Source organism: Hyperolius riggenbachi, chromosome 3 (genome assembly GCF_040937935.1).
Source record: "Hyperolius riggenbachi isolate aHypRig1 chromosome 3, aHypRig1.pri, whole genome shotgun sequence".
Taxonomy (NCBI): domain Eukaryota; kingdom Metazoa; phylum Chordata; class Amphibia; order Anura; family Hyperoliidae; genus Hyperolius; species Hyperolius riggenbachi.
The window spans coordinates 515,681,933-515,708,602 of NC_090648.1; the positions used below are offsets into that span (position 1 = coordinate 515,681,933).

Here is a 26,670-nt window from a genome sequence, read left to right on the forward strand (position 1 = left end):
TGTCTCCTGAACTCTGCTGCCCGCCTCATCCACCTCTCCTCCCGCTCCTCTGAGGCAGCCCCTCTCTGCCAATGTCTCCTGAACTCTGCTGCCCGCCTCATCCACCTCTCCTCCCGCTCCTCTGAGGCAGCCCCTCTCTGCCAATGTCTCCTGAACTCGCTGCCCGCCTCATCCACCTCTCCTCCCGCTCCTCTGAGGCAGCCCCTCTCTGCCAATGTCTCCTGAACTCTGCTGCCCATCTCATCCACCTCTCCTCCCGCTCCTCTGAGGCAGCCCCTCTCTGCCAATGTCTCCTGAACTCTGCTGCCCGCCTCATCCACCTCTCCTCCCGCTCCTCTGAGGCAGCCCCTCTCTGCCAATGTCTCCTGAACTCTGCTGCCCACCTCATCCACCTCTCCTCCCGCTCCTCTGAGGCAGCCCCTCTCTGCCAATGTCTCCTGAACTCTGCTGCCCGCCTCATCCACCTCTCCTCCCGCTCCTCTGAGGCAGCCCCTCTCTGCCAATGTCTCCTGAACTCTGCTGCCCGCCTCATCCACCTCTCCTCCCGCTCCTCTGAGGCAATTCCTCCTCTCTGCCAATCCCTACTGACCTCTGCTGCCCGTCTCATCCACCTCACTCCCCGCTCCTCTGAGGCTGCCCCTCTCTGCCAATCCCTACTGACCTCTGCTGCCCATCTCATCCACCTCACCTCCCGCTCCTCTGAGGCTGCCCATCTCTGCCAATCCCTACTGACCTCTGCTGCCCATCTCATCCACCTCACCCCCCACTCCTCTGAGGCTGCCCCTTTCTGCCAATCCCTACTGACTTCTGCTGCCCATCTCATCCACTTCTCCTCCCGCTCCTCTGAGGCTGCCCCTCTCTGCCAATCCCTACTGACCTCTGCTGCCTGTCTCATCCACCCCTCCTCCAACTCCTCTCTGCCAATCCCTACTGACCTCTGCTGCCCGTCTCATCCACCTCTCCTCCCGCTCCTCTGAGGCAGCCCCTCTCTGCCAATGTCTCCTGAACTCTGCTGCCCGCCTCATCCACTAATTGGCCCAGGCCTTGCAAGGGTTTCCGCCTTGCCCTGGATCGATTGGTGTATATGTGTGCGTTCAGGGCAGTTTTTTGGTGGGGCTGAAGCTTTACGGACATATGTCTCGTTTTTTTTTCTATCCATGATATGCCAGCATTGTTTTTGTATGGTGTCCAGAGATGCAGCACAACACTGTGCCCTGCAGTATAAATGGTTCCCCAGGCCTGTGTCTGGAGATCAGTGCATGGAGACAGTCCTGAGCAGTTGCCCTATCAGTTACTATATAGTAGACCGCAGACTGTGGGGCCCAGGTCTTGGCATGTCGCGGCTGGCATTTGAGCAGCAGTCCTGGAGACCGGCATTTTAGAGCATCAGCCAAGTCAGACCCCATTTTATCGATCATGCAGGTGGAGCCTGGGAGGCCTTCCATGGAACAGCCTCAGGCCAGCAAACCCTCCGCTGCTGCCCGTGTATGTCCCAGCATTGCTAACTGTAAGGAGCGAGTCTGGCCAGGGTCGGTTATACTGCAGAGTAGCAGTGACAGCGCCTCGGCACTACTGCGTGATGAAGCAATCCAAACATTTATTGACAACGAAGCAATCATGAAGAATATGATTCAGTGTAAAACATACCAGCACTAAGACGGTGGATGGAAGGTGCAGAGGGAAAGGCTGGCGGAGGATTTTCAGGGCTGTTTCTAGCCTTTGTGTCACCCCAGGTGAGAAGTCCTGTCACGTCACTCCTAGTGATGGTCAAGTAGATGCAAAAAACAACTTCGAGTTGATGCAAATTTATGCAAATTTTTATGCAAATTTATGAAGCTTGAAAATGAACCAATCAAATCCTGCTGAGGTAAAATTTGATTAGGTTCATTTTCAAGCTGCATAATTTGCATCAACTCAAAGTTATTTGCATCTACTTGACCATCACTAGTCACTCCCCCAGCCCAGTGTGTAAATGCAGAGTATAAGGCAGCAAAAGCTATGCTCTCACCTCTCTGCTGGGCCAGGTTTAGCATAAGGCAATATAGGCACGTGCCTACAGGCGCCTCATGATGGAAAGGCGGCTCACTCACCCCTCTGAGTGCCTCCCTCCTTTCCTATGTAGAGTCCCAAGCAGAAAGTAAATGAGCGGTTACTTACCCAGCTCTCTGTATTCAACTGACCAGATCTCCCTTCAGTCAGAGGCAACTCTAGCTACTTGATACTGAGGGTACTTCTGGCTACCTAATACCTAAGGAGCACCTGTAGCTACCTATGACAGGCAAGGGAAGTAAGGGAGAAGTGACAGCAGGGACAGGCAGCACACTTGCGGTGCAGTTAGGCGGGGTTTGCAGGATCATGGAGGGCGGAGTCTAGAGTGCCAGGACATCTGTGTCTATAGGCTCCTGTGATGTAAATCCAGGCCTACATGCATGGAGGGCGGAGTCTAGGGTGCCAGGACATCTGTACCTATAGGCTCCTGTGAGGTAAATCCGGGCCTGCATGCATGGAGGGCGGAGTCTATGGTGCCAGGACATCTGTGCCTATAGGCTCCTGTGAGGTAAATCCAGGCCTGCATGCATGGTGGGCGGAGTCTAGGGTGCCAGGACATCTGTACCTATAGGCTCCTGTGAGGTAAATCCGGGCCTGCATGCATGGAGGGCGGAGTCTATGGTGCCAGGACATCTGTGCCTATAGGCTCCTGTGATGTAAATCCAGGGCTGCATGCATGGAGGGAGGAGTCTAGGGTGCCAGGACATCTGTGCCTATAGGCTCCTGTGATGTAAATCCGGGCCTGCATGCATGGAGGGAGGAGTCTGGGGTGCCAGGACATCTGTACCTATAGGCTCCTGTGATGTTAATCCGGGCCTGCATGCATGGAGGGCAGAGTCTGGGGTGCCAGGACATCTGTGCCTATAGGCTCCTGTGAGGTAAATCCAGGCCTGCATGCATGGAGGGCAGAGTCTGGGGTGCCAGGACATCTGTGCCTATAGGCTCCTGTGATGTAAATCCGGGCCTGCATGCATGGAGGGAGGAGTCTGGGGTGCCAGGACATCTGTACCTATAGGCTCCTGTGATGTTAATCCGGGCCTGCATGCATGGAGGGCAGAGTCTGGGGTGCCAGGACATCTGTACCTATAGGCTACTGTGAGGTAAATCCAGGCCTGCATGCATGGAGGGAGGAGTCTGGGGTGCCAGGACATCTGTGCCTATAGGCTCCTGTGATGTTAATCCGGGCCTGCCTCTCTGCTAGAGTCCAGTGCTGTGCTTCCGCCTCTCCGCTTACCCTAGTGCCCAGCATCTCCTACAAATGTAACGTGATTATACGTGACATGAAGAGAGTGAAGTGCCAGCACCAGAGGGAGCAGGAGTCACACAGGCACAGCGCTGGACTCTGGCAGGGAGGTGAGAGCACAGCTTCTGCTGCACTATACTCTCTGCATTTACACACTGGGCTGATGGAAGAACAGGAGGGGACAAGGACAGTTAGTGGCACAAGGGGACAGAGGGAGGCACAAAGGGATGCACAAGGGGACAGAGGAAGGCACAAAGGGATGCACAAGGGGACAGAGGGAGGTACAGTGGTACACAGGGTGCAGAGGTGGCACGGGGGATTGAAGGAAGCACAAGGAGACACAAGAGGGGACAGGACGACAGAGGTGGCACCGAGGGACACAGTGGAGGATACCTGCAACTTACACAATCTTGTGATGTCCGATCTCTAGGTACTGGCAATGCTGCTGCTTCTCAGGGCACAGAACTTTCTGCTGCTGCAAGCACACAGCAGAAGCAGGGTGTGTGTGTGGGTGTGTGTGTGTGGGGGGTCGTCTGTGCTTCATTTGGGGTTGGTGCTTAATTCAGGGTGGGCTTTGTTAGAGCGGGGCTTTATCCAGGGGCATGGCGCCCCCCAGGACCAATGGTACTCCAGGCAATGGCCTAGATTGCCATTGGTTAAAATGTACTTGAGAAGAGTAAAAAAAAATTAAACATACCTGGGGCTTCCTCCATCCCCCTTTAGTCTGATCTGCCCCACACTGTCTTCCAAGGCCACCTGGATCCTCTGCTAGTTGGCCTGGTAAATCAGTCAGTCGGCGCAGTCCAGCCACTCGTGCTCCTGCGTCGCGCTACCGCTTCTTCCAGGTCCAACATCGGTTCTCTCCTCTGCAGCCCGTCCTGCACCACATCGCCCTCTTCTGGCGCTGGCTCCATCCCAGTCTTCTCCTCTGCCGCAGCACTCCTTCTGTTTGCCACAGTCTTAGATCTGCTTAATATCGAAACGATGGCAGAGTAGGTGACTGAAAAGGAGCCAGCGCCAGAAGAGGGCGATGTGGTGCAGGACGGGCTGCGGAGGGGAACACCGATGTTGGACCTGGAAGAAGAGATAAAGTAAGCTCCACTGCGGGTCTGATCTGCACACCAAAGAGGATGGGGCACTAATATGGGATATGAAACCCCACACACCTAATGTCATGCAACTATGCCCGCTGGGAAAGGGCCCAGCACGCCAGCCAGTGGCGTAGCAATAGCCTCTGCAAGGGATGCAGGTGCAGGGGGGCCTGAGCCTGGTGGGGGGCCCAGCCAGGGCCATTTTTAGCAGCAGGAGGGGGTGCAGCACAGAAAAGGGGGCAGTGGGCACACAGCAGCAGGGAGGGGGGCCCAACTCCCCTCCTCCCTCACCTCGGGCTTCCCCTTCAGTGCTCCCGGCTCCCCCTTGAGGGGGCGGGGGGCCCCATCCAAAGTTTCGCAGGGGGGCCCAGTGATTTCTAGTTATGCCTCTGACCCCAGCCAGTCAACTAAGAAGGGATGCAGCACCCAAATGCCCCAGGACAGGACCCGGCCCCCCTCTTACCAAAACAGGTAGGGACGCTGCAGTACCCACCCAAGGGCATCCCACATAACCATGAGGGGATTCAAAAGCCACAATTATCAGGATGGGACCAGGCACACCCCCTCCCCACACATCAGACCGGGACACGCCTACACTCGATAGATAGTGTGCACGTTGTTAAAGGGATCCTGAGCTCTGCATAAACTCACAATTTAGACTTACCTGGGGCTTCCTAAAGCCCCCCCCCCCCCCACGTCGTCCTGGCTCCTCTCTTGGTCCCGCTGGCAGCTCTGTTAATCGCCGACTTTGGCCAGCAATCGCCCCCCCCCCCGCGCATGCTATTAGTCATCATGCCTGCTGGCGTGAAAGTACGGTGCATGCGCGGTTCTCTAAGACTGAACCGCACATGCACAGGACTCTCACATCGGCTGGCATGCACGGAGGGGGCGCGCACGGCTGCCTTCAGCCCAAAGTCGCCAATTAACCGAGCCGCCAGCGGGACAGGGAGGGCTGGATGAAGCCCCAGGTAAGTCCAAAATGCGATTTATGCAGAGCTCAGAATCCCTTAGAATTATCTCTATTGTTATAATATCCACTCCCCGTCTTAGAGCCCCATTCACACTGGGGTGATTAGTGGGCGTTTACTGCTAATTGGCGAATTGCTTGCGCTTCTAAAAGCGCTAGTGTGATGTAAAGTATGTGGCAGCGATCACCATGATTCACAGCAAATACGGTACATGCAGCACCTTTTCACGATTTTTGAGCGATTGCAACATTAAAAAAGTGCTAATTGTAATCGCTCAAAAATGCAAAAATGTTCAGCAAGAAATACACATTTTACAGCGAAAATCGGCGCCGTAAGACGCTATCGCTAATTGCTCCCCGTGTGAATGGGCCCTGAGTAAGGAATGCAGCCCAGGATCCCCCCCCCCCCCCCTTTCCTTGTTAATTGTTGTAGCCGGGACATTCACACCTGTGCTTTCCTGGCATGTCACTTACCACTGTGGAAATTGCTGCAAATGGGAATGTCACTAATTGTGCACAGATTACGCAGTGCTGCAGCCAGTGGTTGGTAATGGGATGCCTCCGCAACCTTCTCATATCAAAAGAATGCTGTACACAGTAGTGTTTTCCAAGAAAAATGTAACGGGGGGAGGGGAGGAGATTGATTGGGGCAAAAATTGAGAGAAATTTTTTATTTAGTGGGTCAGACCTAAATTTCTAGACTTATAGTTGCGTACAGTATATGCAGTACTCGTGATTTGTCATCACATGGTGAGTAAGCTCCGAGTCCTATATGGCCAGTTTTACCATCAGCAATAGTGGGAAAGGACCGACCTCTTGTTCCTGGCTCTGTAGGTGTAACCCGGGCCTTACATCACAACCCAAATCCACTTTCACAGCCGGGACGAAGGGACATTCTAAAGCTTGAAATTCAGCTTTTATAATAAGAACAGTTTTCTCTTGAAATAAATGCAAACATGGTATTTGATATAGTTTATTGAGAATTCTGGTGAAATTCTGCAATTGGCACACAAAAATGAACGTATGATCCAACAACGCAAAATGTTATTGTGGAAGTAAAACTAAAGGGCAGGCTAGTCGAGGAAGCCTGTCCGAGTGGTTCTGGTCAGTATTTTGGCAAACATGTAAACCTTGCACTTGTTTCAAGTACAAACCCTTCAGTACATCACTGTGTATGAACTACTTTCTTAAAGGACAGCTAGCGCAAAAAAAGTAGGCAGTTAAAATCTGACAGAACCGGCAGGTTTTGGGCCAGTCCATCTCCTCATGGGGGATTCTCAGGGTTTTCTTTGTTTTCAACAGCATTTCCTGAACAGCAGTTGCAAAGTCTAATTGACAAAATAATGTGCAGGTGAGTAGGGAGGCTAGATAGTATCTTACTGTTTTGGCAGTTAAACTGCTGTTCAGGAAATGCTGTTGAAAACAAAGAAAACCCTGAGAATCCCCCACGAGGAGATGGACTGGCCGAGAACCTGTCGGTTCTGTCAGATTTTAACTGCCTACTTTTTTTTGTGATAGCGGTCCTATAAAGAATACATGAGGCGAGAAAAAACTTGCCTGGGGCTTCTTACAGCCCCTAGAAGCCTATTAGGTCCCACGCCACAGCTCTGCTTTTCTACAAGCCGCTGCTATGGCCTCTGTAAGACTGGAACTTCTGCGCATGCGCACCTCTCATGCTCTGCGCTTGTGCAGTTCAAGTTACTCATGGCAACAGGAGTGTGAACAAAAGAGGCCCACCCACGCATGCGCAGGAAATGGCGACCCAGCTGTAGGTGACGATCTTACAAAGGGGGGATCAGCGGCCTGGAGAAGAGCGGATTTCCGGCGCGGGCACTGATGGAATTCTTGGGGCTGTGAGATGCCTCGGGCAACTAAACTTATTTATTCTCTACCTTTTGTATCCTTTAAATCTTAGCCATGAATGGCAAATACGTCTAACGGGTCTTTAATCTATTTACAGAAAACTCGTAAAACAACCTAGGTGTATATAAAACACATAAATGAGATGTAAAACTATAAACACTTAGATGGGCCTTTTTTTCCTATTAAGTCAGTCAGAGAGTAATAAAATAGACCCTTTGGAGCAGCATGGCATCAACTGATGCCGCCTCCACCTGATTGGCCCATTACTCAGGCGGAGGGCGGAGACTGAGACCAAATAGGATGATCAGGAAAGCCGCTATTTGCATATTAAGGCGGTCCAACCTCTGGGCTCTCGGGCGGCTCTGAACAGGAAGCGGTGAATATAGGAATCATTCGCTGCAGCGACTGTACTTAGTTTACAAAGAGGCATAAGGCCAACGGTTTCTATAAACTCTCTATATACATAACTCACGTTTCATCCTCACATCCATTTATGTCAAATGTTTTTTGGTCCTTGGAGAGCACAAGAGAGTGATATGTGTCAGCTGCAAGTTCTCTGTTACTCCAACGTGGGCAAAGTAGTGCTAAGAGGGGCTGTACAAATCTCAGAACCGCACCTAAGAGGGGCTGTGCAAGTCTCAGAACCGCACCGGACGCCCCATTCTATTCCGCTGTAATTATTATGCTAAGCGTTCACTAAAACGCGCTTATTTACATTGATTGTCTGACGCATCAAACAGCTTCCAACACATCCATAAGGCAGTAAGTGTGAGGATTATTACATTAAAGCTTTTGTTTTACTACTATAACAGTAACATGCTTTGTTTGCTGTACTTGGGGTTTGTGCACACTATGCGCCAGATTCACTAAACTTCACACGTAAAACTTAGTGGGCACTGCGCAAATAGCGCAACTCAGAACATGCGCACAACATATATGCTGCACTCATTACCAGTCAGCCAATAGTGCACATAATAAATGGCTGTGCACATATAACAGATGGCTGCGCATATAACAGATGGCTGTGCACATAACAGATGGCTGTGCACATAACAGATGGCTGCGCACATAACAGATGGTTACGCACATAACAGATGGTTGCGCACATAACAGATGGTTGCACACATAACAAATGGTTGTGCACGTAATAGATGGTTGTGCACGTAATAGATGGTTGCGCACGTAATAGATGGTTGTGCACGTAATAGATGGTTGCGCACATAATAGATGGTTGCGCACATAACAGATGGTTGCGCACATAACAGATGGTTGCACACATAACAGATGGTTGCACACATAACAGATGGTTGCGCACATAACAGATGGTTGTGCACGTAATAGATGGTTGCGCACGTAATAGATGGTTGCGCACGTAATAGATGGATGCGCACGTAATAGATGGTTGCGCACGTAATAGATGGTTGCGCACATAATAGATGGCTATGCACATAATAGATGGTTGTGCACGTAATAGATGGTTGTGCACATCTAACAAATGGTTGCGCACATAACAGATGGTTACGCACATAACAAATGGTTGCACATATAACAGATGGTTGCGCACATAATAGATGGTTGTGCACATAATAGATGGTTGCGCACATAATAGATGGCTATGCACATAATAGATGGTTGCGCACATAATAGATGGTTGCGCACATAACAGATGGCTGCGCACATAACAGATGGTTGCGCACATAACAGATGGTTGCGCACATAACAGATGGTTGCGCACATAATAGATGGTTGCGCACATAACAGATGGTTGCGCACATAATAGATGGTTGCGCACATAATAGATGGTTGCGCACATAATAGATGGTTGCGCACATAATAGATGGTTGCGCACATAATAGATGGCTGCGCACATAGCAAATAGTTGCGCACATAATAGATGGTTGCGCACATAACAGATGGTTGCGCACATAATAGATGGTTGCGCACATAACAGATGGCTGCACATATAACAGATGGCTGCACATATAACAGATGGTTGCACATATAACAGATGGCTGCACATATAACAGATGGTTGCACACATAATAGATGGCTGCTCACATAACAGATAGTTGCGCACATAATAGATGCGCTATCTGGCCTGTCAGCTTTGATGTGCTGCAAACACTGTGCAATCTGCACGGACATACAACAGTCCATAGATTTTCATATTAACACGCAGATCTCTACCGTGAGTGGCTGCAGTGCATCAGACCACAGTGGGGCGTATTTTAACACACGACCCATGTATTTCCGATGATATTGTTGGCCAAATGTCGTTTCCTGCATGCGACAGTGCGTGCAAAAATGCATTATAAGTGTGCACAAGCCCTGAATGCTGCTTAGTGGTCTCTAATATTCTGTATTTATTCAACTGACAAGCCCCGCCCCGGATCCCCCACACCCCGCATAACTCTGGGCACCTTGGAAATCACTGAAATAGAAAAATAAAAAATACAAAAGGAAACCTGAGTTAGCAGCATTAATATCGGCGTACAAAAATATAGCACAAGTTGTGGCAGTCTCTGTCCCTTTATAGCCGACTCCATTTCTTAGAGGCGATGACTTTCCATGCCGCAATACTGTGGGCGAGCGCAATCTCCTCGGGGAAGTCATTCTCCAGCTCTGGGAAGGAAATGTCTTTTTCATCCAGCAGAGGCCCCAACACGTCCCGCAAGCTGCAATGAGGAATTATTATTCATTTCAAATGGAGACTGAAAGACAATATCATACATCATTATAAAGGGCTGTGGAGTTGAGAAGTCGGAGTACTTTTTGGGTGCCTGGAGTCGGAGATTTCATAAACGGAGAGGTCGGAGTAGGATGATTTTTGTACCCACTCTACAGACCTGCGAGGGCCGTGTAGTCGGAGTTGAGATGTCTGAGTAATTTTGGGTACCTGGAGTTGGAAGTTTGAACTTTGTACCATTTCCACAGCAGACCTGAACTCGGACCAAAAAACAAGACTTGGCCATACTTGGGGCTTCTTCCGATCCCTCATAATTTAAGCCCCCCCCCCCCCCCCCACCCCCTCAGTATCTTTTTTATGCACTTCACAGTGTTTCTGTGGCCCTTTTTAAAAACTCTGACCTGGCCAGGGCCGCAGCGATGCAACTAAATGTTGTATAAAAAATTAGAATGCTGCTAACTGCAAGAAATATACTTACAGCGATAAATTCACCTATTTAGGCAACCGCTACACAGGCAGACTGCTACCTATCTCCACTGCTGAATAGTTGTTTTTTATGCAAAAGAAAGTAATCAAATTGAAAAAAAAAAAAAAAGGATTTGCCTGTAATCTTACAGTGCGTATACACCTCTGACGGATGTCGCCCATCGGGGAACAGGACCTGACTCCTTGGGTGAATTCGCTGGGCTGTGCGGTGTAGCTGATGACGCACAGTGTTGCCAAGCAGGGGCGGATGACGGTGGGTCGATGAGCAGCGCATACGTGGCGTCACGTGGCGGGGTGGGGCGGGTAGCGGCTGTCATACACACGCCTGATTATTGCCTGAGGCTCTCGCTATCGGCCGCCTCAGCAGACTGAAGTCAGGCGCGTGTCCGGGTCTTTAGTCATACATAGAGCAGAAATGAAGGGATTACATGTTTTTGTTTTAGTAACAGTAGACTTTCCCTTTAATATTTAGTGAGTTACTAACCCAGAATAAGAATAAAGATGACGTGTTCAGATTTCACTTTTGGCTTCTCTTACCACATGCTAGTCTTAAGGTGGCCACTAATGATACAATCTTTTTCATCCAATTTTACCAAATCTATGTAGCATGAGGGTAAATTGAGTGAATATGTTGAATGGATAATATAGCCAGTTCCCTTATATTCCATAGAAATGGTAAGATCGGATGAAAAAGATTGCATCATTAATGTCCACCATTAGATTGAACGATTTTTTTGTGGGAAGACAGGAGGCCGGCAAAGGCTGATAAATGATTTTTTGAACCTGAGTGTAGTGGACTTTCAATAAATCAGAACATCTGCACATTGAGGTATGTTGTCTAGAGAACTTTGATAAGTCTACATCGTGATTACATGAATTCCGGAACTTCCGAAAATAGTGACTGTACAGAACATTCCTGATTCCCCCTAACCACCCCCCCCCCCCCCCCCTAATCCCCTCCAGTGAACGTTCGTTCTTAACTTACATCCAAGAAGGTTTGAAGTCATCTGCACTTTGTGGCTTCCTCAGCCTCAGAGTGATCATCTCGTGCAGCTCTAGAAGAACGAGGTTGGTGCCGTTTTGTTCCAGGAAAATATTAAGTGCATTCCGTCTAGCCTTGTCCAGTTCCACTTTATAAACTTTGTCCACATCGGGGAATGGATCCTGCAAGGTTATTGAGAGTCAGGAGAGAATAATATAAACAATATCAGCTTGTGCAGGCAATAAAACAATTCGCTTTGCGCCTCCAAACCACTAAATGTAGGTCCCAAATTTTGTAATAAGCTCAAGCCCAGTTTATTGCAAAGTTCTCAATGGTGGATAATGGCAGAAGGTCCAACTACTGATTTATTTCCTGTAACACAATGTAAGCTATGATGTCCAGGACTCAGCAGCAGTGGCCTGTAAAGATCTGCAACACGTTTCTTCCATAGGAAGGTCCACCTAAATGAATCTCTGGGACATAAGCTGGTGGTTTTCCTTCACCCCACTACGGAGAGTAGACCCATACCTTGCAATTTACCCTCACCAAGTCAGACAGAGATCAAAGCAATCTTAAACTTTTCATAAATACGGTATTCTTCTCTTTAAATCTAGATTAGGATTTAACTTTCTAGTAGCTATTTGCAGACTCTCAAGGCTTGTTTACAAGTACGAGGTACAGTATATATCCCAGCAGTGATCGGGATCCAACTCCTCGGGCGACATTGCAAGGCCGAGGCTGTACAGATGTGTTGTTAGCCTACAGGCTAGTGACGTGTTCCGCTGCTATGTGTGTGTGTGTGTGTGTGTGGGGGGGGGGGGGCATGGGGGTGACCAACTGACTGGTGCAGCAGGCGGGGCGAGTGGAGAGGACAATGCTCTTGGCCGGCACTCAGCCGAATTCACTCATTCGGATGATCCCTGGCAAAGGCGTCGAGGAACATTGGTGGTCGAAAGACCTCAAGAAAACAGATGGGAGGTTGCTTGACATGAATGAGGAGGGAACAACTAATTTAAAGTACCCCAGCAATCCAATCCTCAACCTACTAGTACCTAAGATCACAGCATCACTCTACAAATCGAGGAATTTGCGGTTGTTGGACAGTTTGGGCACAGATGGGAGTCTTACCCTCTTGAGATGTAGAAGATGTTGGGACTTCAGTGCAGTCAGCAGCTGCCAGAGAGCAATGGTGTGTTTCAGGTGACAGCGCTTCAGGGCCTTCAAGGAGAAAACACATTTCTTTTTATCAAATTACTTAAAAATATCAACATTTTTGCTTAGCGTTATAACTTCAAAGCTGTACTAACAATTCATTATTATCACTGTATTACTGTTATCATTAGAAGAGCAGCAGTCATTCCTGTCTGTGAAATCCTGAATCTGCTTTTGGTTCGAGGACACCTGTCACCTTTGTGTGATTCTGTGGCAGCCACCTATTAGGCTGCAGCTGCTGACCTGCCAACACAGGTAGGGGAGGGCCACAGAGCTTCGGAAACCGCTTTGGCAAAAAAACACCACGGTGGTGAGTTATTTATATGAGCAATCACCGATTCTAGATTCAGACAAACAACATTTATATCACACTTTTTCTCAAAAAAGCACCAGAGCTATAGCCACTAGGATGCACTCTATAGGAAGTAACAAGTCTTGCCCAAGGTCTCCTTACTGAACAGGAAGAGCTGAGATTCGAACTCAGTCCTCCTGTGTCAGAGGCGGAGCCCTACATGATGATGCAAATTTTATTCAAATAGATCAGGCCTGGACTATTCAGATTCAGCAGCTGCCATGTTAGATTGTTCCATTTCCAAGAAGTTTAACTTTGCAAACAATTAACAGAAAATATACAATGATTCTGAATGATCCGCATGTCACTGAGCGTCCCCAGTGGTGATAGATCGGGTCTTTGTTGGCAGGTCGTACCTCAAGCACATGTGCGCTGCTCTGCTCCCTCATCTGTAAGACATCTTCCACGTATGTGGTTAAGGAAAGATCCGGATCCTCTCCAGACGTTGCCAGGAATCCCAGCGCGACGTCCACGATGTGTAAGGCCTCACAGACATCGCTGAACGCGCTCAGATCTCGGCTCATCACATCTATTGTGGAGTTTGAAAGAGATTCCTAAAAAACACACACAGAAAACCATTTTAGTGTTGAATATAATTTTATGTGTTTGGCCTGACAGGCAGAGTACACAGATAAGATTCATCCGACATCAGTCTAACAATGGTTTCTTTATTTTACACAGACATTTCCTATACATAGTACCGCATTAAAGGACACCACATGTCAAACAACCCTGACACGTAGTGGGTAGGGGGTAAATACTTACCGTTCCACCTTCCGTTCCACTCAGTCAGCCGCCGTTCTCCTCTAATCCTCCCCGGTCTTCTCGGCAAGTCACCCCAAGCCAGACGACTCTCCAGACTTGTCTTCCGGACATACTGTGCCGCGCATGCGCACTATGACCTTTCTGCATCCCTGTGGCAGCCTGCTACGTCATTATGCGCGGCCAGCAGAAAGGACATACTGCGCATGTGCGGCATGCAGGTAGCTCTTCGGGGGTTCCAGCATTGGATTCCCTCTGGTGAAGAGGGAGGAGGAAGCCTCTTTAGGATCCAGAGGCTTACCCCTCCCCAGGTAAGTACCCCCCATAGTCACTATTTGTCCTTACAGGTTCACTTTAAGGGGAGCAGCATATCAGACATATTTGGTCATACTTGTTGTCAGTGGTATAACAATAGCCCCCTTGCCGTATTGGGGCCCAGGGGCTATAGGGGCCCAATCCTCCCCCTCTCCTTGTGCAGAGGGTGGTGGGGGAGGAGACCAGATGCATGTCATCAGGAGCCTCAGGGGGGCAGCATACAGCATGTGGCTCCTGGGAGGAAGAGACTAGATGCATGTCATGTGATCAGGAGCCTCAGGGGGCAGCATACAGCACATGGCTCCAGGGAGGAGGAGACCAGAGGCATGTCATGTGATCAGAAGCCTCAGGGGGGCAGCATACAGCACATGGCTTCGGGGAGGAGGAGACCAGAGGCATGTCATGTGATCAGAAGCCTCAGGGGGGCAGCATACAGCACATGGCTCTGGGGAGAAGGAGACCAGAGGCATGTCATGTGATCAGAAGCCTCAGGGGGGCAGCATACAGCACATGGCTCCAGGGAGGAGGAGACCAGAGGCATGTCATGTGATCAGGAGCCTCAGGGGGGGAAGCATACAGCACATGGCTCAGGGGAGGAGAGGAAACCAGATGCATGTCATGTGATCAGGAGCCTCAGGGGGGCAGCATACAGCACATGGCTCTGGGGAGGAGGAGACCAGAGGCATGTCATGTGATCAGGAGCCTCAGGGGGGAAGCATACAGCACATGGCTCAGGGGAGAAGAGGAAACCAGATGCATGTCATGTGATCAGAAGCCTCAGGGGGGCAGCATACAGCACATGGCTCTGGGGAGGAGGAGACCAGAGGCATGTCACATGATCAGGAGCCTCAAGGGGGCAGCATAGAGAACATGACTCAGGGAGGAGGAGACCAGATGCATGTCAAGTGAGCAGGAGCCTCAGGGGGGCATCATACAGCACGTGGCTTGGTGAGGAGGAGATCAGATGCATGTTATGTGATGAGGAGCCTCAGGGGGGCAGCATACAGCACGTGGCCCCTGGGAGGAAGAGACTAGATGCATGTCACATGATCAGGAGCCTCAGAAGGCAGAATACAGAACCTGTATAAGTAGAGACCAGAGGCATGTCACGTGATCAGGAGCCTCAGGGGGGGCAGCATACAGCACATGGCTCCGGGGAGGAGGAGACCAGAGGCATGTCACATGATCAGGAGCCTCAAGAGGGCAGCATAGAGAACATGACTCGGGGAGGAAGAGACCAGATGCATGTCAAGTAAACAGGAGCCTCAGGGGGGCAAGCACACATCACGTGGCTCGGGGGGGAGGAGAGGAGACCAGAGGCATGTCATGTGATCAGGAACCTCAGGGGGGCAGCATACAGCACGTGGCTCCGGGGGAGGAAGAGGAGACCAGAGGCATGTCATGTGATCAGGAGCCTCAGGGGGGAAGCATACAGCATGTGGCTCCGGGGAGGAAGAGGAGACTAGAGGCATGTCACGTGATCAGGAGCCTCAGGGGGGCAGCATACAGCACGTGGCTCGGGGGGAGGAGAGGAGAACAGAGGCATGTCATGTGATCAGGAGCCTCAGGGGGGCAGCATACAGCACGTGGCTCCTGGGAGGAAGAGAAGACTAGAGGCATGTCACGTGATCAGGAGCCTCAGGGGGGAAGCATACAGCACGTGGCTCCGAGGAGGAAGAGGAGACCAGAGGCATGTCACGTGATCAGGAACCTCAGGGGGGCAGCATACAGCACGTGGCTCCGAGGAGGAAGAGGAGACCAGAGGCATGTCACGTGATCAGGAACCTCAGGGGGGCAGCATACAGCACGTGGCTCCGAGGAGGAAGAGGAGACCAGAGGCATGTCACGTGATCAGGAGCCTCAGGGGGGAAGCATACAGCATGTGGCTCCGGGGAGGAAGAGGAGACCAGAGGCATGTCACGTGATCAGGAGCCTCAGGGGGGCAGCATACAGCACGTGGCTCAGGGGAGGAGAAGAAACCAGATGCATGTCACGTGATCAGAAGCCTCAGGGGGGCAGCATACCGCACATGGCTCAGGGGAGGAGAGGAGACCAGAGGCATGTCACGTGATCAGGAGCCTCAGGGGGGCAGCATACAGCACGTGGCTCAGGGAAGGAAGAGGAGACCAGAGGCATGTCACGTGATCAGGAGCCTAAGGGGGCAGCATACAGCATGTGGCTCCAGGGAGGAAGAGGAGACTAGAGGCATGTCACGTGATCAGGAGCCTCAGGGGGGCAGCATACAGCACGTGGCTCCGGGGAGGAGAGGTAACCAGATGCATGTCATGATCAGAAGCCTCAGGGGGGCAGCATACCGCACATGGCTCAGGGGAGGAGAGGAGACCAGAGGCATGTCACGTGATCAGGAGCCTCAGGGGGGCAGCATACAGCACGTGGCTCAGGGAAGGAAGAGGAGACCAGAGGCATGTCACGTGATCAGGAGCCTAAGGGGGCAGCATACAGCACGTGGATCCGGGAAGGAAGAGGAGACCAGAGGCATGTCATGTGATCAGGAGCCTCAGGGGGCAGTACACAGCACGTGGCTCGGGGGGAGGAGAGGAGACCAGAGGCACGTAATGTGATCAGGAGCCTCAGGGGGGCAGCATACAGCACGTGGATCCGGGGAGGAAGAGGAGACCAGAGGCATGTCACGTGATCAGGAGCCTCGGGGGGGGGGGGGGGGGAGCATACAGCACATGGCTCAGGGGAGGAGAGGAAACCAGATGCATGTCACGTGATCAGGAGCCTCAGGGGGGGAGAAGCATACAGCACATGGCTCAGGGGAGGAGAGGAAAACAGATGCATGTCATGTGATCAGAAGCCTCAGGGGGGCAGCATACAGCACGTGGCTCCGGGAAGGAAGAGTAGACCAGAGGCATGTCGTGATCAGGAGCCTCAGGGGGCAGCACACAGCACGTGGCTCGGGGGGGGAGGAGAGGAGACCAGAGGCAAGTAATGTGATCAGGAGCCTCAGGGGGCAGCATACAGCACATGGCTCGGGGAGGAGAGGAAACCAGATGCATGTCACGTGATCAGGAGGCTCAGGGGGGCAGCATACAGCACGTGGCTCTGGTAAGGAAGAGGAGACCAGAGGCATGTCATGTGATCAGGAGCCTCAGTGGGGCAGCATACAGCATGTGGCTCCAGGGAGGAAGAGGAGACCAGAGGCATGTGACGTGATCAGGAGCCTCAGGGGGGCAGCATACAGCACGTGGCTCCGGTAAGGAAGAGGAGACCAGAGGCATGTCATGTGATCAGGAGCCTCAGCGGGGCAGCATACAGCATGTGGCTCCAGGGAGGAAGAGGAGACCAGAGGCATGTCACGTGATCAGGAGCCTCAGGGGGGGGGGGGGCAGCATACAGCATGTGGCTCCAGGAAGGAAGAGGAGACCAGATGCATGTCACGTGATTAGGAGCCTCAGGGGGGCAGCATACAGCACGTGGCTCGGGGGGAGGAGAGGAGAACAGACATGTCATGTGATCAGGAGCCTCAGGTGGGCAGCATACAGCACGTGGCTCAGGGGAGGAGAGGAAACCAGATGCATGTCGTGATCAGAAGCCTCAGGGGGGCAGCATACAGCATGTGGCTCCAGAGAGGAAGAGGAGACCAGAGGCATGTAATGTGATCAGGAGCCTTAGGGGGGCAGCATACAGCACGTGGCTCTGGGAAGGAAGAGGAGACCAGAGGCATGTCATGTGATCAGAAGCCTCAGGGGGGGCAGCATACAGCACGTGGCTCCGGGAAGGAAGAGGAGACCAGAGGCATGTCATGTGATCAGGAGCCTCAGGGGGGCAGCATACAGCACGTGGCTCAGGGGAGGAGAGGAGACCAGATGCATGTCATGTGATCAGAAGCCTCAGGGGGCAGCATACCGCATGTGGCTCCAGGGAGGAAGAGGAGACCAGATGCATGTCACGTGATCAGGAGCCTCAGGGGGGCAGCATACAGCACGTGGCTCCGGTAAGGAAGAGGAGACCAGAGGCATGTCATGTGATCAGGAGCCTCAGCAGGGCAGCATACCGCATGTGGCTCCAGGGAGGAAGAGGAGACCAGATGCATGTCACGTGATCAGGAGCCTCAGGGGGGCAGCATACAGCATGTGGCTCGGAGAGGAGAACAGAGGCATGTCATGTGATCAGGAGCCTCAGGAGGGCAGCATACAGCACGTGGCTCAGGGGAGGAGAGGAGACCAGATGCATGTCATGTGATCAGAAGCCTCAAGGGGCAGCATACAGCACGCGGCTCAGAGGAGGAGAGGAAACCAGATGCATGTCATGTGATCAGAAGCCTCAGGGGGGCAGCGTACAGCACGTGGCTCAGGGGAGGAGAGGAAACAAGATGCATGTCATGTGATCAGAAGCCTCAGGGGGGCAGCATACAGCACACGGCTCCGGGTAGGAAGAGGAGACCAGATGCATGTCACATGATCAGGAACCTCAGGGGGGCAGCACACAGCACGCGGCTCCGGGGAGGAGGAGACCAGATGCATGTCACATGATCAGAAGCCTCAGGGGGGCAGCATACAGCACGTGGCTCCGGGGAGGAGGAGACCAGATGCATGTCACATGATCAGAAGCCTCAGGGGGGCAGCATACAGCACGTGGCTCAGGGGAGGAGGAGACTAGATTCATGTCATGTAATCAGAAGCCTCAGGGGGGCAGCATACAGCACGTGGCTCCGGGGAGGAGGAGACCAGATGCATGTCACGTGATCAGAAGCCTCAGGGGGGCAGCATACAGCACGTGGCTCCGGGGAGGAGGAGACCAGATGCATGTCACGTGGCTCCGGGGAGGAGGAGACCAGATGCATGTCACGTGATCAGAAGCCTCAGGGGGGGGCAGCATACAGCACGTGGCTCTGGGGAGGAAGAGGAGGCCAGAGGCAGTATATGCTAGGTATATATAACAGCTGTACAAAAGAGAGGAGTGGAACATGTGAGCACTGTGGTGGTCTCAGTCTGGCCATGACATGGGCGGGGTCCCCCTACATGGCTCAGAACATCACTGGTAGGTACATTATCTTTCCATGAAAGTTGATGCTGGATGGAGGTGATCATCAGACTGTGAGCTGTGCAGCTCAGTCAGCAATGTGCATGGCCAATGTTCTCTGTAAAGCTACCTAACTGGGTGTGAATGGAGGGTATCTGTGCCCTTGTGAGATTAGTTTTGATGTAGAGGTACTACCATGCCCCACGAGTGCAGCTGTATGTTAAAGGAGTCATCAGGCAAAAAACGGTCCCCACACCCGCTCTACTTACCCGGGGCTTCCCCCAGCGCTTAGCAGCTGACATGTCCCCACACCGCAGCTCTGAGTTCAGCCTCCGGCCTGAGGTCCCCGCCAGTGGAGAGGCAACCTCCTCTAGTGCTAGAGCAGCTCACAGCGGACGTGGGCTTAACTGACAGCAGCACTCTGGCAGGCGCAGTAGAGACGACCTTGAGGTCACCCTCTACACCGGCGGGAACCCCGAGCCGAGGCTGAATGCAGAGCTGCGGCGTGGGACATATATCAGCTGCAATGGGCTGGAGGAAACCCCGGGTAAGTAGATTGGGGGGACGGACGGACCGTTTTTTTGCCCGATGACTCCTTTAAGTGCTTGCACTCTTCCCATAGGTTGCTGCATAGTATTGCTTGACTGAGACATTAAGCCCATATGCTATCACTTTTTCTCCTTGGTGATATTGTCACACATTTTCATAACACACATTTTAAGCCACCAGCAAGTAAGAAAATACTCAGAATAATTTTGACAGTAGTTTTTCAGCAAGGTTTGGGGTCTTTTTCAATTGTAAAATGTTTAAACGTTATTTTAAAGAGAATATGAAAATGATCTCCTAGGAGATACATCAGGAGAAACAGGGAATTGCATATGGGCCTCGGTATGTTACAGGGCTAGTGGCAGATACACAATCCCGATGTGACTACACAGAACTATGCAGGCTTTTGTAAACAGATACCTCTGAATGTAACACTTGTGGCTATACTGCCCCCCACAGGACGCGTAAGCAACTACCAGAAACGTGCAGGAAAGGTGGAATAACTCTGGAAGACAGACAGGGATGAGTGGGGAGATCTCCCCGGATGCTGTACCTGAGGGAGCCTTTTCTTCACATCTGTAAACAGGTTTTCATAGTTCCTATCGTGTGAAAGCGTCAGAGTCGGCAATCCCTGGAATGTACAGAAATATCTATAATTGTTTATAATAAAGTAGTTTTAAATCAGGATGATACCATTTATTGGCTAACTACAAATGAATAAGAATGAACAAGCTTTCGGCCTTGCAGCCTTCGTCAGGTTTACATCCTGTTAGTTTGCAGGCTGGTGGTACAGACAGCTTATATACATGCAACATCAAAAGGGAAAACAGATATTTTTTTAAGCATAAATACATCATGAAGATGCCTTAATACAAACAGACCATCTAAATGGGGTAAGATAAGGATCCTTGTTTACTTTATTGCTCACAGACCTGGTATTAGGATTGACCCAGAGGTATCGTAAATTCTTAGTTCACAAGTTCAGCTAGGGTGGCTGAGACAGTTCATATATCATCAATCTCATACCAATATAGAAAGTTGTTGTCCTTATTCAAACCCTTCTGCACAGCTTTGAAACAATTTATAAATTTTGTTTCTGCTATTAAATCGGTCATTTGACGTTTTGAAGCCGCCCTTCAGGGCAGTGACACGAAGATCATCCATGCTGTGTCCGTTGGACCGAAAGTGTGATGGCTAACACGGTACAATACCCTACTGCTATATTAACCAGTTCACCCCCAAGGGTTTTTATCCTAACGGACCAGAGCAATTTTCAGTTGTCAGCGCTCCTCCCTTTTATTCCCTAATAACTTTATTACTACTTATCACAAGAAAATGATCTATACCTCGTTTTTTTCGCCACCAATTAGGCTTTCTGTGGATAGTACATTTTGCTAAGAATTTTTTTATTCTAAATGCATTTTAATGAGAAAAACAGAAAAAAAAGAAAAAAAATCATTATTTCTCAGTGTTCAGCCTTTATAGTTTTAAAATTAAACATTCTCCTGTGGATAAAACAAACACGTTTTATTTGCCCAGTGGTCCCGATAATTAAACCGTTTAGATTATGTCCCTACCACAATGTATGGCGACAGTATATTATTTTGAAATATAAGTGGTTATTTTTCTGTTTGTTCTGGCCATAATTACAAGCCCCTATGTAATAAATTAAAATTAATTTCCCCCCATAAAATATAGAATAAAAAAAGCTGAGTCCCTAAGGCAACTATTTATTTATTTTTTTTAAGCTGATTTTTTTTTTTTTACAAGTGTTTTTTTGGGGGGGGGGAGGGTTGGAAGCAGTGGCGGCTCCAGCTTCAGATTTTTTGGGGGGCTCAAAGGGGGCACGAGGGCTGGCAGGCCGGGCTTGGGGGGGGGGGGGGGGGAATTTGCGCCGCGGCGAAAAATTGGGCGTGGTCATGATGTCATGTGGGCGGGGCTAACTGTAATGTAGTTGTACCAGCTAACGTAGTTACATGGAAAAAAAAATGAAGTAAACACACATAATGACAGGTAGCCTTTCACCAGTAAATGCACATAGGAATCAGCTTTTCAGCAGTTAATGCACGTAATGACAGACTGCGTTTCTGCAGTAAATGCACATAAGAGCCTGCTTTTCACCAGTTAATGCATGTAATGACAGACAGTTTCCCCATTAAATGCACATAAGAGACAGCTTTTCACCAGTTAATTCACATAATGATAGACTGCGTTTCCGCAGTAAATGCACATAAGGGACAGCTTTTCACCAGTTAATGCACATAATGACAGACTGCGTTTCCGCAGTAAATGCACATAAGGGACAACTTTTCACCAGTTCATGCACATAATGACAGACAGCATTTCCCCAGTAAATGCACATAAGAGACAGCTTTTCACCAGTTAATGCACATGACAGACAGCCTTTCACCAGTTAATGCCCATAAGAGACAGCTTTTCACCAGTAAATGCACATAAGAGACAGCTTTTCACCAGCAAATGCACATAATGACAGACAGCGTTTCCCCAGTAAATGCATGTAATGAGAGACATCCTTTCACCAGTAAAAGCACATAAGAGTCAGCGTTTCCCCAGTAATGGCACAGAATGAGAGACATCGTTTCACCGGTAAATGCACGTAATGAGAGACAGCATTTCACCTGTAAATGCCCATAATAGACAGCTTTTCACCAGTAAATGCACATAATGACAGACAGCCTTTTTCCCAGTAAATGCATGTAATGACAGACAGCCTTTCACCAGTAAATGCACGTAATGAGAGACAGCATTTCACCAGTTAATGCACAGACAGCCAGTGTCCCCCACATAGGTAGCCAGGCATATAGCTGTCCCCAGTATATGTAGCCAGGCATATAGCTGTCCCCAGTATATGTAGTTAGGCTGGTGGGCTGGGGGACCCAGGGCAGCTCAGGCCTGGCTGGTGGTGGTGGGCTGGGGGCCCCAGGGCAGCTCAGGCCTGGCTGGTGGTGGTGGGCTGGGGGCCCCAGGGCAGCTCAGGCCTGGCTGGTGGTGCTGGGCTGGGGGACCCAGGGCAGCTCAGGCCTGGCTGGTGGTGGGCTAGGCGGAAGGCCTCAGGCCTGGCTCGTGGTGGGCTTGGGGGCCCTAGGGCAGCTCAGGCCTGGCTGGTGGTGGTGGGCTGAGGCCCCAGGGCAGCTTAGGCCTGGCTGGTGGTGGGAAGGCCTCAGGCCTGGCTGGTGGTGGCGCGCTGGGGCCCCCCAGGCCTAGTTGGTAGTGGTGCTGGGCTGGGCTCCGCTCAGGGAAGCTCAGCCTGGCTGGTGGTGGTGGGCTGGGGCCCTCCAGGCCTGGTTGGTGATGGTGCCGGGCTGGTCTCAGCTCAGTGCAGCTCAGGCCTGGCTGGTGCAAAAAAAAATAAATACATTGGCAGATGGCTGGCTGGACACCCACTCACCTTGAGCTGCATTGAGTCTTCCCTCGGAGTTCCTCCTGCTGGCTGCTGCTGCTGGCGTCCGGACGTTTCCTGTGCTGTCCGTGGCTGTGGGTGCCTGTGTGGGTGTGAGTGCTGCCGGCTGGCTGGCTAGTCACTATCTAAGTGACACAGTCTGTCTTCGCCTCTTCGGCCGTCGGCGGGAACTTGCTGTAGCTGCCTGGGCAAGCGGGCGGGCCAGGCGAGAGGAGCGGCTGCAAGTGTCACATGACGCCGGACATCGTCACGTGACACAAATTTATACGCCACCAACAACGTACACTTGTGGGCCACTCTGCGTGGCTGCTAGCCAAAGCCAGCATGTATATGACCTGGCCGGGGCGGTGACTGACTGGCGGTCATACTGACAGAGTGACAGTCAGCGCCAGGCCCTCCTCCCACAGGCTCAGTCCAGACAGACAGTCCTCCTCCTCGTGTGAAGGAACTTGCGGCGGGGGGCTTTAGGGGGGGCTGATAAGTCACCAGCTGGGGCTGAAGCCTGGGTAAGCCCCAGTGTGGCGCCGCCACTGGTTGGAAGTGTAATTTTATTAATGATGTGTATATACTTGAAAATGTATGTATTTTGTAGGTGTAATATACTTTTTGGCCACAAGATGGCGCTAGTGAACACTCATAGGACGTGTTCACTTTTTTTTTTTTTTTTTTTTTTTTACACTTTATTGAACTGTTACATTTCCTGTTTATGTGAATGGACGTAGCCGCTGTTCGCGGTCACGTCCATTCACTCCAGGCACTGCGATTGGGTAGAGGACTGTTCGGTCCTCTTCCCCAATCGCCCAGCATGGGATCCCGACGGTAATGGCGGCGGTAGCGGCGGACACACGGCGGTAGCAGCGGCGGGAATGCGCGACGTATTAAAACGTCATGTTGCTGTTAATAGCGGTAAGCATGACGTTTTAATACGTTAGGATGGCGGTAAATGGTTAAAGTAGACATCATAGGTCAGTGTACAATGTATTACAATTTGAATGTAGTGATTATAGTAAAAAGACAACTAACAACTTTCTTGCCCCCAATACATACATAGACGCTTCCAGTGAAATCCAATCTACCACCAATCCAGCAGTGCCCTGTATTCACCGATACCTCCTAACTGGATCTTTATCTGGCGTGTACTGATTGGCAGATGGATAATCCCCAAATTTGGAGGGCGTGGCTTCCTTAAAGGACGATACTGAATTACATACAGGGACTATATTCTTCTTGATAATCATAATATGCATTTTGCTATTGCTGCCATCTCTGTTAGGAGACAAGGAGGTCACCTCAGAATGAATATCATCCACACTGAGGTGCGCCGTATCTTGTAAAGAAGACCCCGAGACCCCAGACTCCGTATCGGCATCACTTTTACATCATCAAAGCCGCTTCTTTACAATGAGGGAAAAGAGCGCCCAGGAAGATAAAATTAGGTTAAAATCAAATAAAACGTAGACAGAAAACACAATGAGATTGATTATGCACAAGCAACGCGTTTCATGGATCCGAGCTCGCTTCCTCAGGCCAATACAACATCTGCAGTACCAGTAGCCAATAACAGCCTGAGGCCACCTCATTTTTCTACACTTTATTTGATTGTAACCTAATTTTATCTTTACCTGGGCGCCTCTTTACCCTCATTGTGTGCATTACACCCACCGTCCCATTGCGGTTGGAGGGGCTTCCTCTGGGGTCACATGGTTGACACTTGTTTTTGACCTGAAAGAAGCTACCGTATCCAGTCCCGTTGGGACATCCCGAGTGGAGTCAGGTTCATGGTCTCCACCTGCCTTAAATGGTTGTTTGCCCCTGCTGCAGCCCACCTTTGTGAGTAGCTTCTTTTTGATTAGCCGTAAGTCAACCAAGTGTATAAGTCGACTCTAATATTTGACCCTCGTAAGCTGGAATTGTTTATTGACTCAAGTATAAGTCTACCCAGCAAAGTTAATGGCTGCACTTGGGGCTCAGGAGGGGTTAATGACTACACTGCATCCAGTATTGCAGCCATTAACTCCTCCTGTCCCTTTAGTGCAGCAAATACCTCCTCCAGGTACCCAAGTGCTGCAATTATTCACCCCCTTTTATGCAGCCCAGTATTCTCCCCCCCCCCCCCCCCCCCCCTGCCCCTTTCCTTGATAATTGTTGTGGCCAGGACTTTCACACCTGTGTTTTTTTGGCATTTCCTTGATCAGGAAAGTGTCACTTATCACTGGGTACATTGCTGTAAATAGGAGAATGTCACTATTAGTACACAAATTACTTTGTATGCTCAGTGCTGCCCATGACTCGTGTATAAGACGACCCCGATTATTCAGTGAGTCAGAGCTAAATTTCTAGGCTTATACTTGCGTATATAGGGTATATAGATTATGAATTAGCTACTAACGTGCTGCACCATTTGGGCTCCTGTTGTCTCTGTGTCTTGTTTCTTCAGGGTGTCCAGACACCCCACTCTTCTAAGCTGCTTTACCAGCATTCCATGTCAGAAACTTTCACGAAATCACCCTGAATGCTGAGAATTCTGGCTTACATGTTAATTATCGGCAGCTCGAACCTCAGCTTATGAAATGCACTTCCAGCCGATTCCCAATGGCCTTATTCCAAGCCACATGCAATCTGCACTGATCTTATAAACATTTGCAGCTTACTGACCATCTCCAGATCCTCCTCAGAAGAAGAGACAAAGTAGAGGGTGAACAGTCACCTTGGAATGAAAAAACAGGGACACCGGGAGCCCAAATGGTGCAGAACGTCACAAATGATAGGAGATAACACCGGAGATGGCTGCACTTTTTGAGAAAAAGGCTCCAGGGGCCCGTAAACGGGATCCAAGGGTATCCCCTACCCTGAAGAGATCCTGTATTACTCACCACGATAGTGATGCGAGGCTTTCCCTGGAGGAGGCGAGTAGAGATCTGATCCTGGATTTTCGGAAAGTCAATCTCTTGCAGAGTCTCTTTCCCGCTCTCCAGACTGTACTGGCAGTTGGACAAGATGATCGGCACCAGATCCTTCTCCATCTCATAGCTGATCACATGCAGGTCCATCACTTCCGATGCCTTAATGGAGTACCTGCAGGAAGCAAAACGCAATGTCACAGCGCCATGGCAACCATAAAGCAGTCAGTAACTGCAAAGAAAAGGCTAATTAAGAACATTGATGACCATGTGAAAGATCTGCCTAATGATGAAGGAACAACGCTATGATCCGATATTAGTCATCTCCTAATATCCAGTTCATGGAGTTCATATTCATACCTGTTTAACCTTTTAATCCTATCTGAACAATTATTGTCTATTCTATTTGGATGCAGTGTTACTGTGGTGGGTGCGCTCGCACGCGCGCGCTCCCGCTACTCGTTCACCGCGGGATTTAAATAGTGGCGAATAGTGAAGGGGAACAAGTGTTTTCCAAGCCAATCGAAGTGCCTGTAATTAATGGACATGACCCTGTTCAGGGGCCATGTTCATTCATAATAATGAAAGTAAAAATAATGTAAAAAAATAAATAAAATGATCACTTCCTGTAACCCAGTGGCTGGGAGCATTCTACGGCTGTACATTAGTACTGTGCAATGGGGGCGTGACGGGATGTGCATGGCCAGGCATGCGCAGTACGCCCCGATTCGCAGAGCATCTAGCTGAGGATCCAGTAGGTGGAGGAGAGCGAGGGACAGGTTAGCCTGAAGAAGGCTGGAGGAAGT

The 26,670-nt window shown here is 50.5% G+C and overlaps 1 protein-coding gene across 1 annotated transcript in view; it reads right to left on the reverse strand.

Annotated features, from left to right (window-relative positions):
• Nucleotides 1–6,871: 6,871 nt before the first annotated feature.
• LOC137564492 (E3 ubiquitin-protein ligase RNF213-like) overlaps nt 6,872–26,670 on the reverse strand; it is a 299,702-nt gene continuing 279,903 nt past the window's right edge. The window contains 6 exon segments of the mRNA XM_068278410.1: nt 6,872–9,888; nt 11,371–11,549; nt 12,496–12,585; nt 13,288–13,485; nt 20,097–20,174; nt 25,838–26,039. Coding sequence (XP_068134511.1) covers nt 9,744–9,888; nt 11,371–11,549; nt 12,496–12,585; nt 13,288–13,485; nt 20,097–20,174; nt 25,838–26,039 — 892 coding nt within the window. The 3' untranslated portion in view covers nt 6,872–9,743.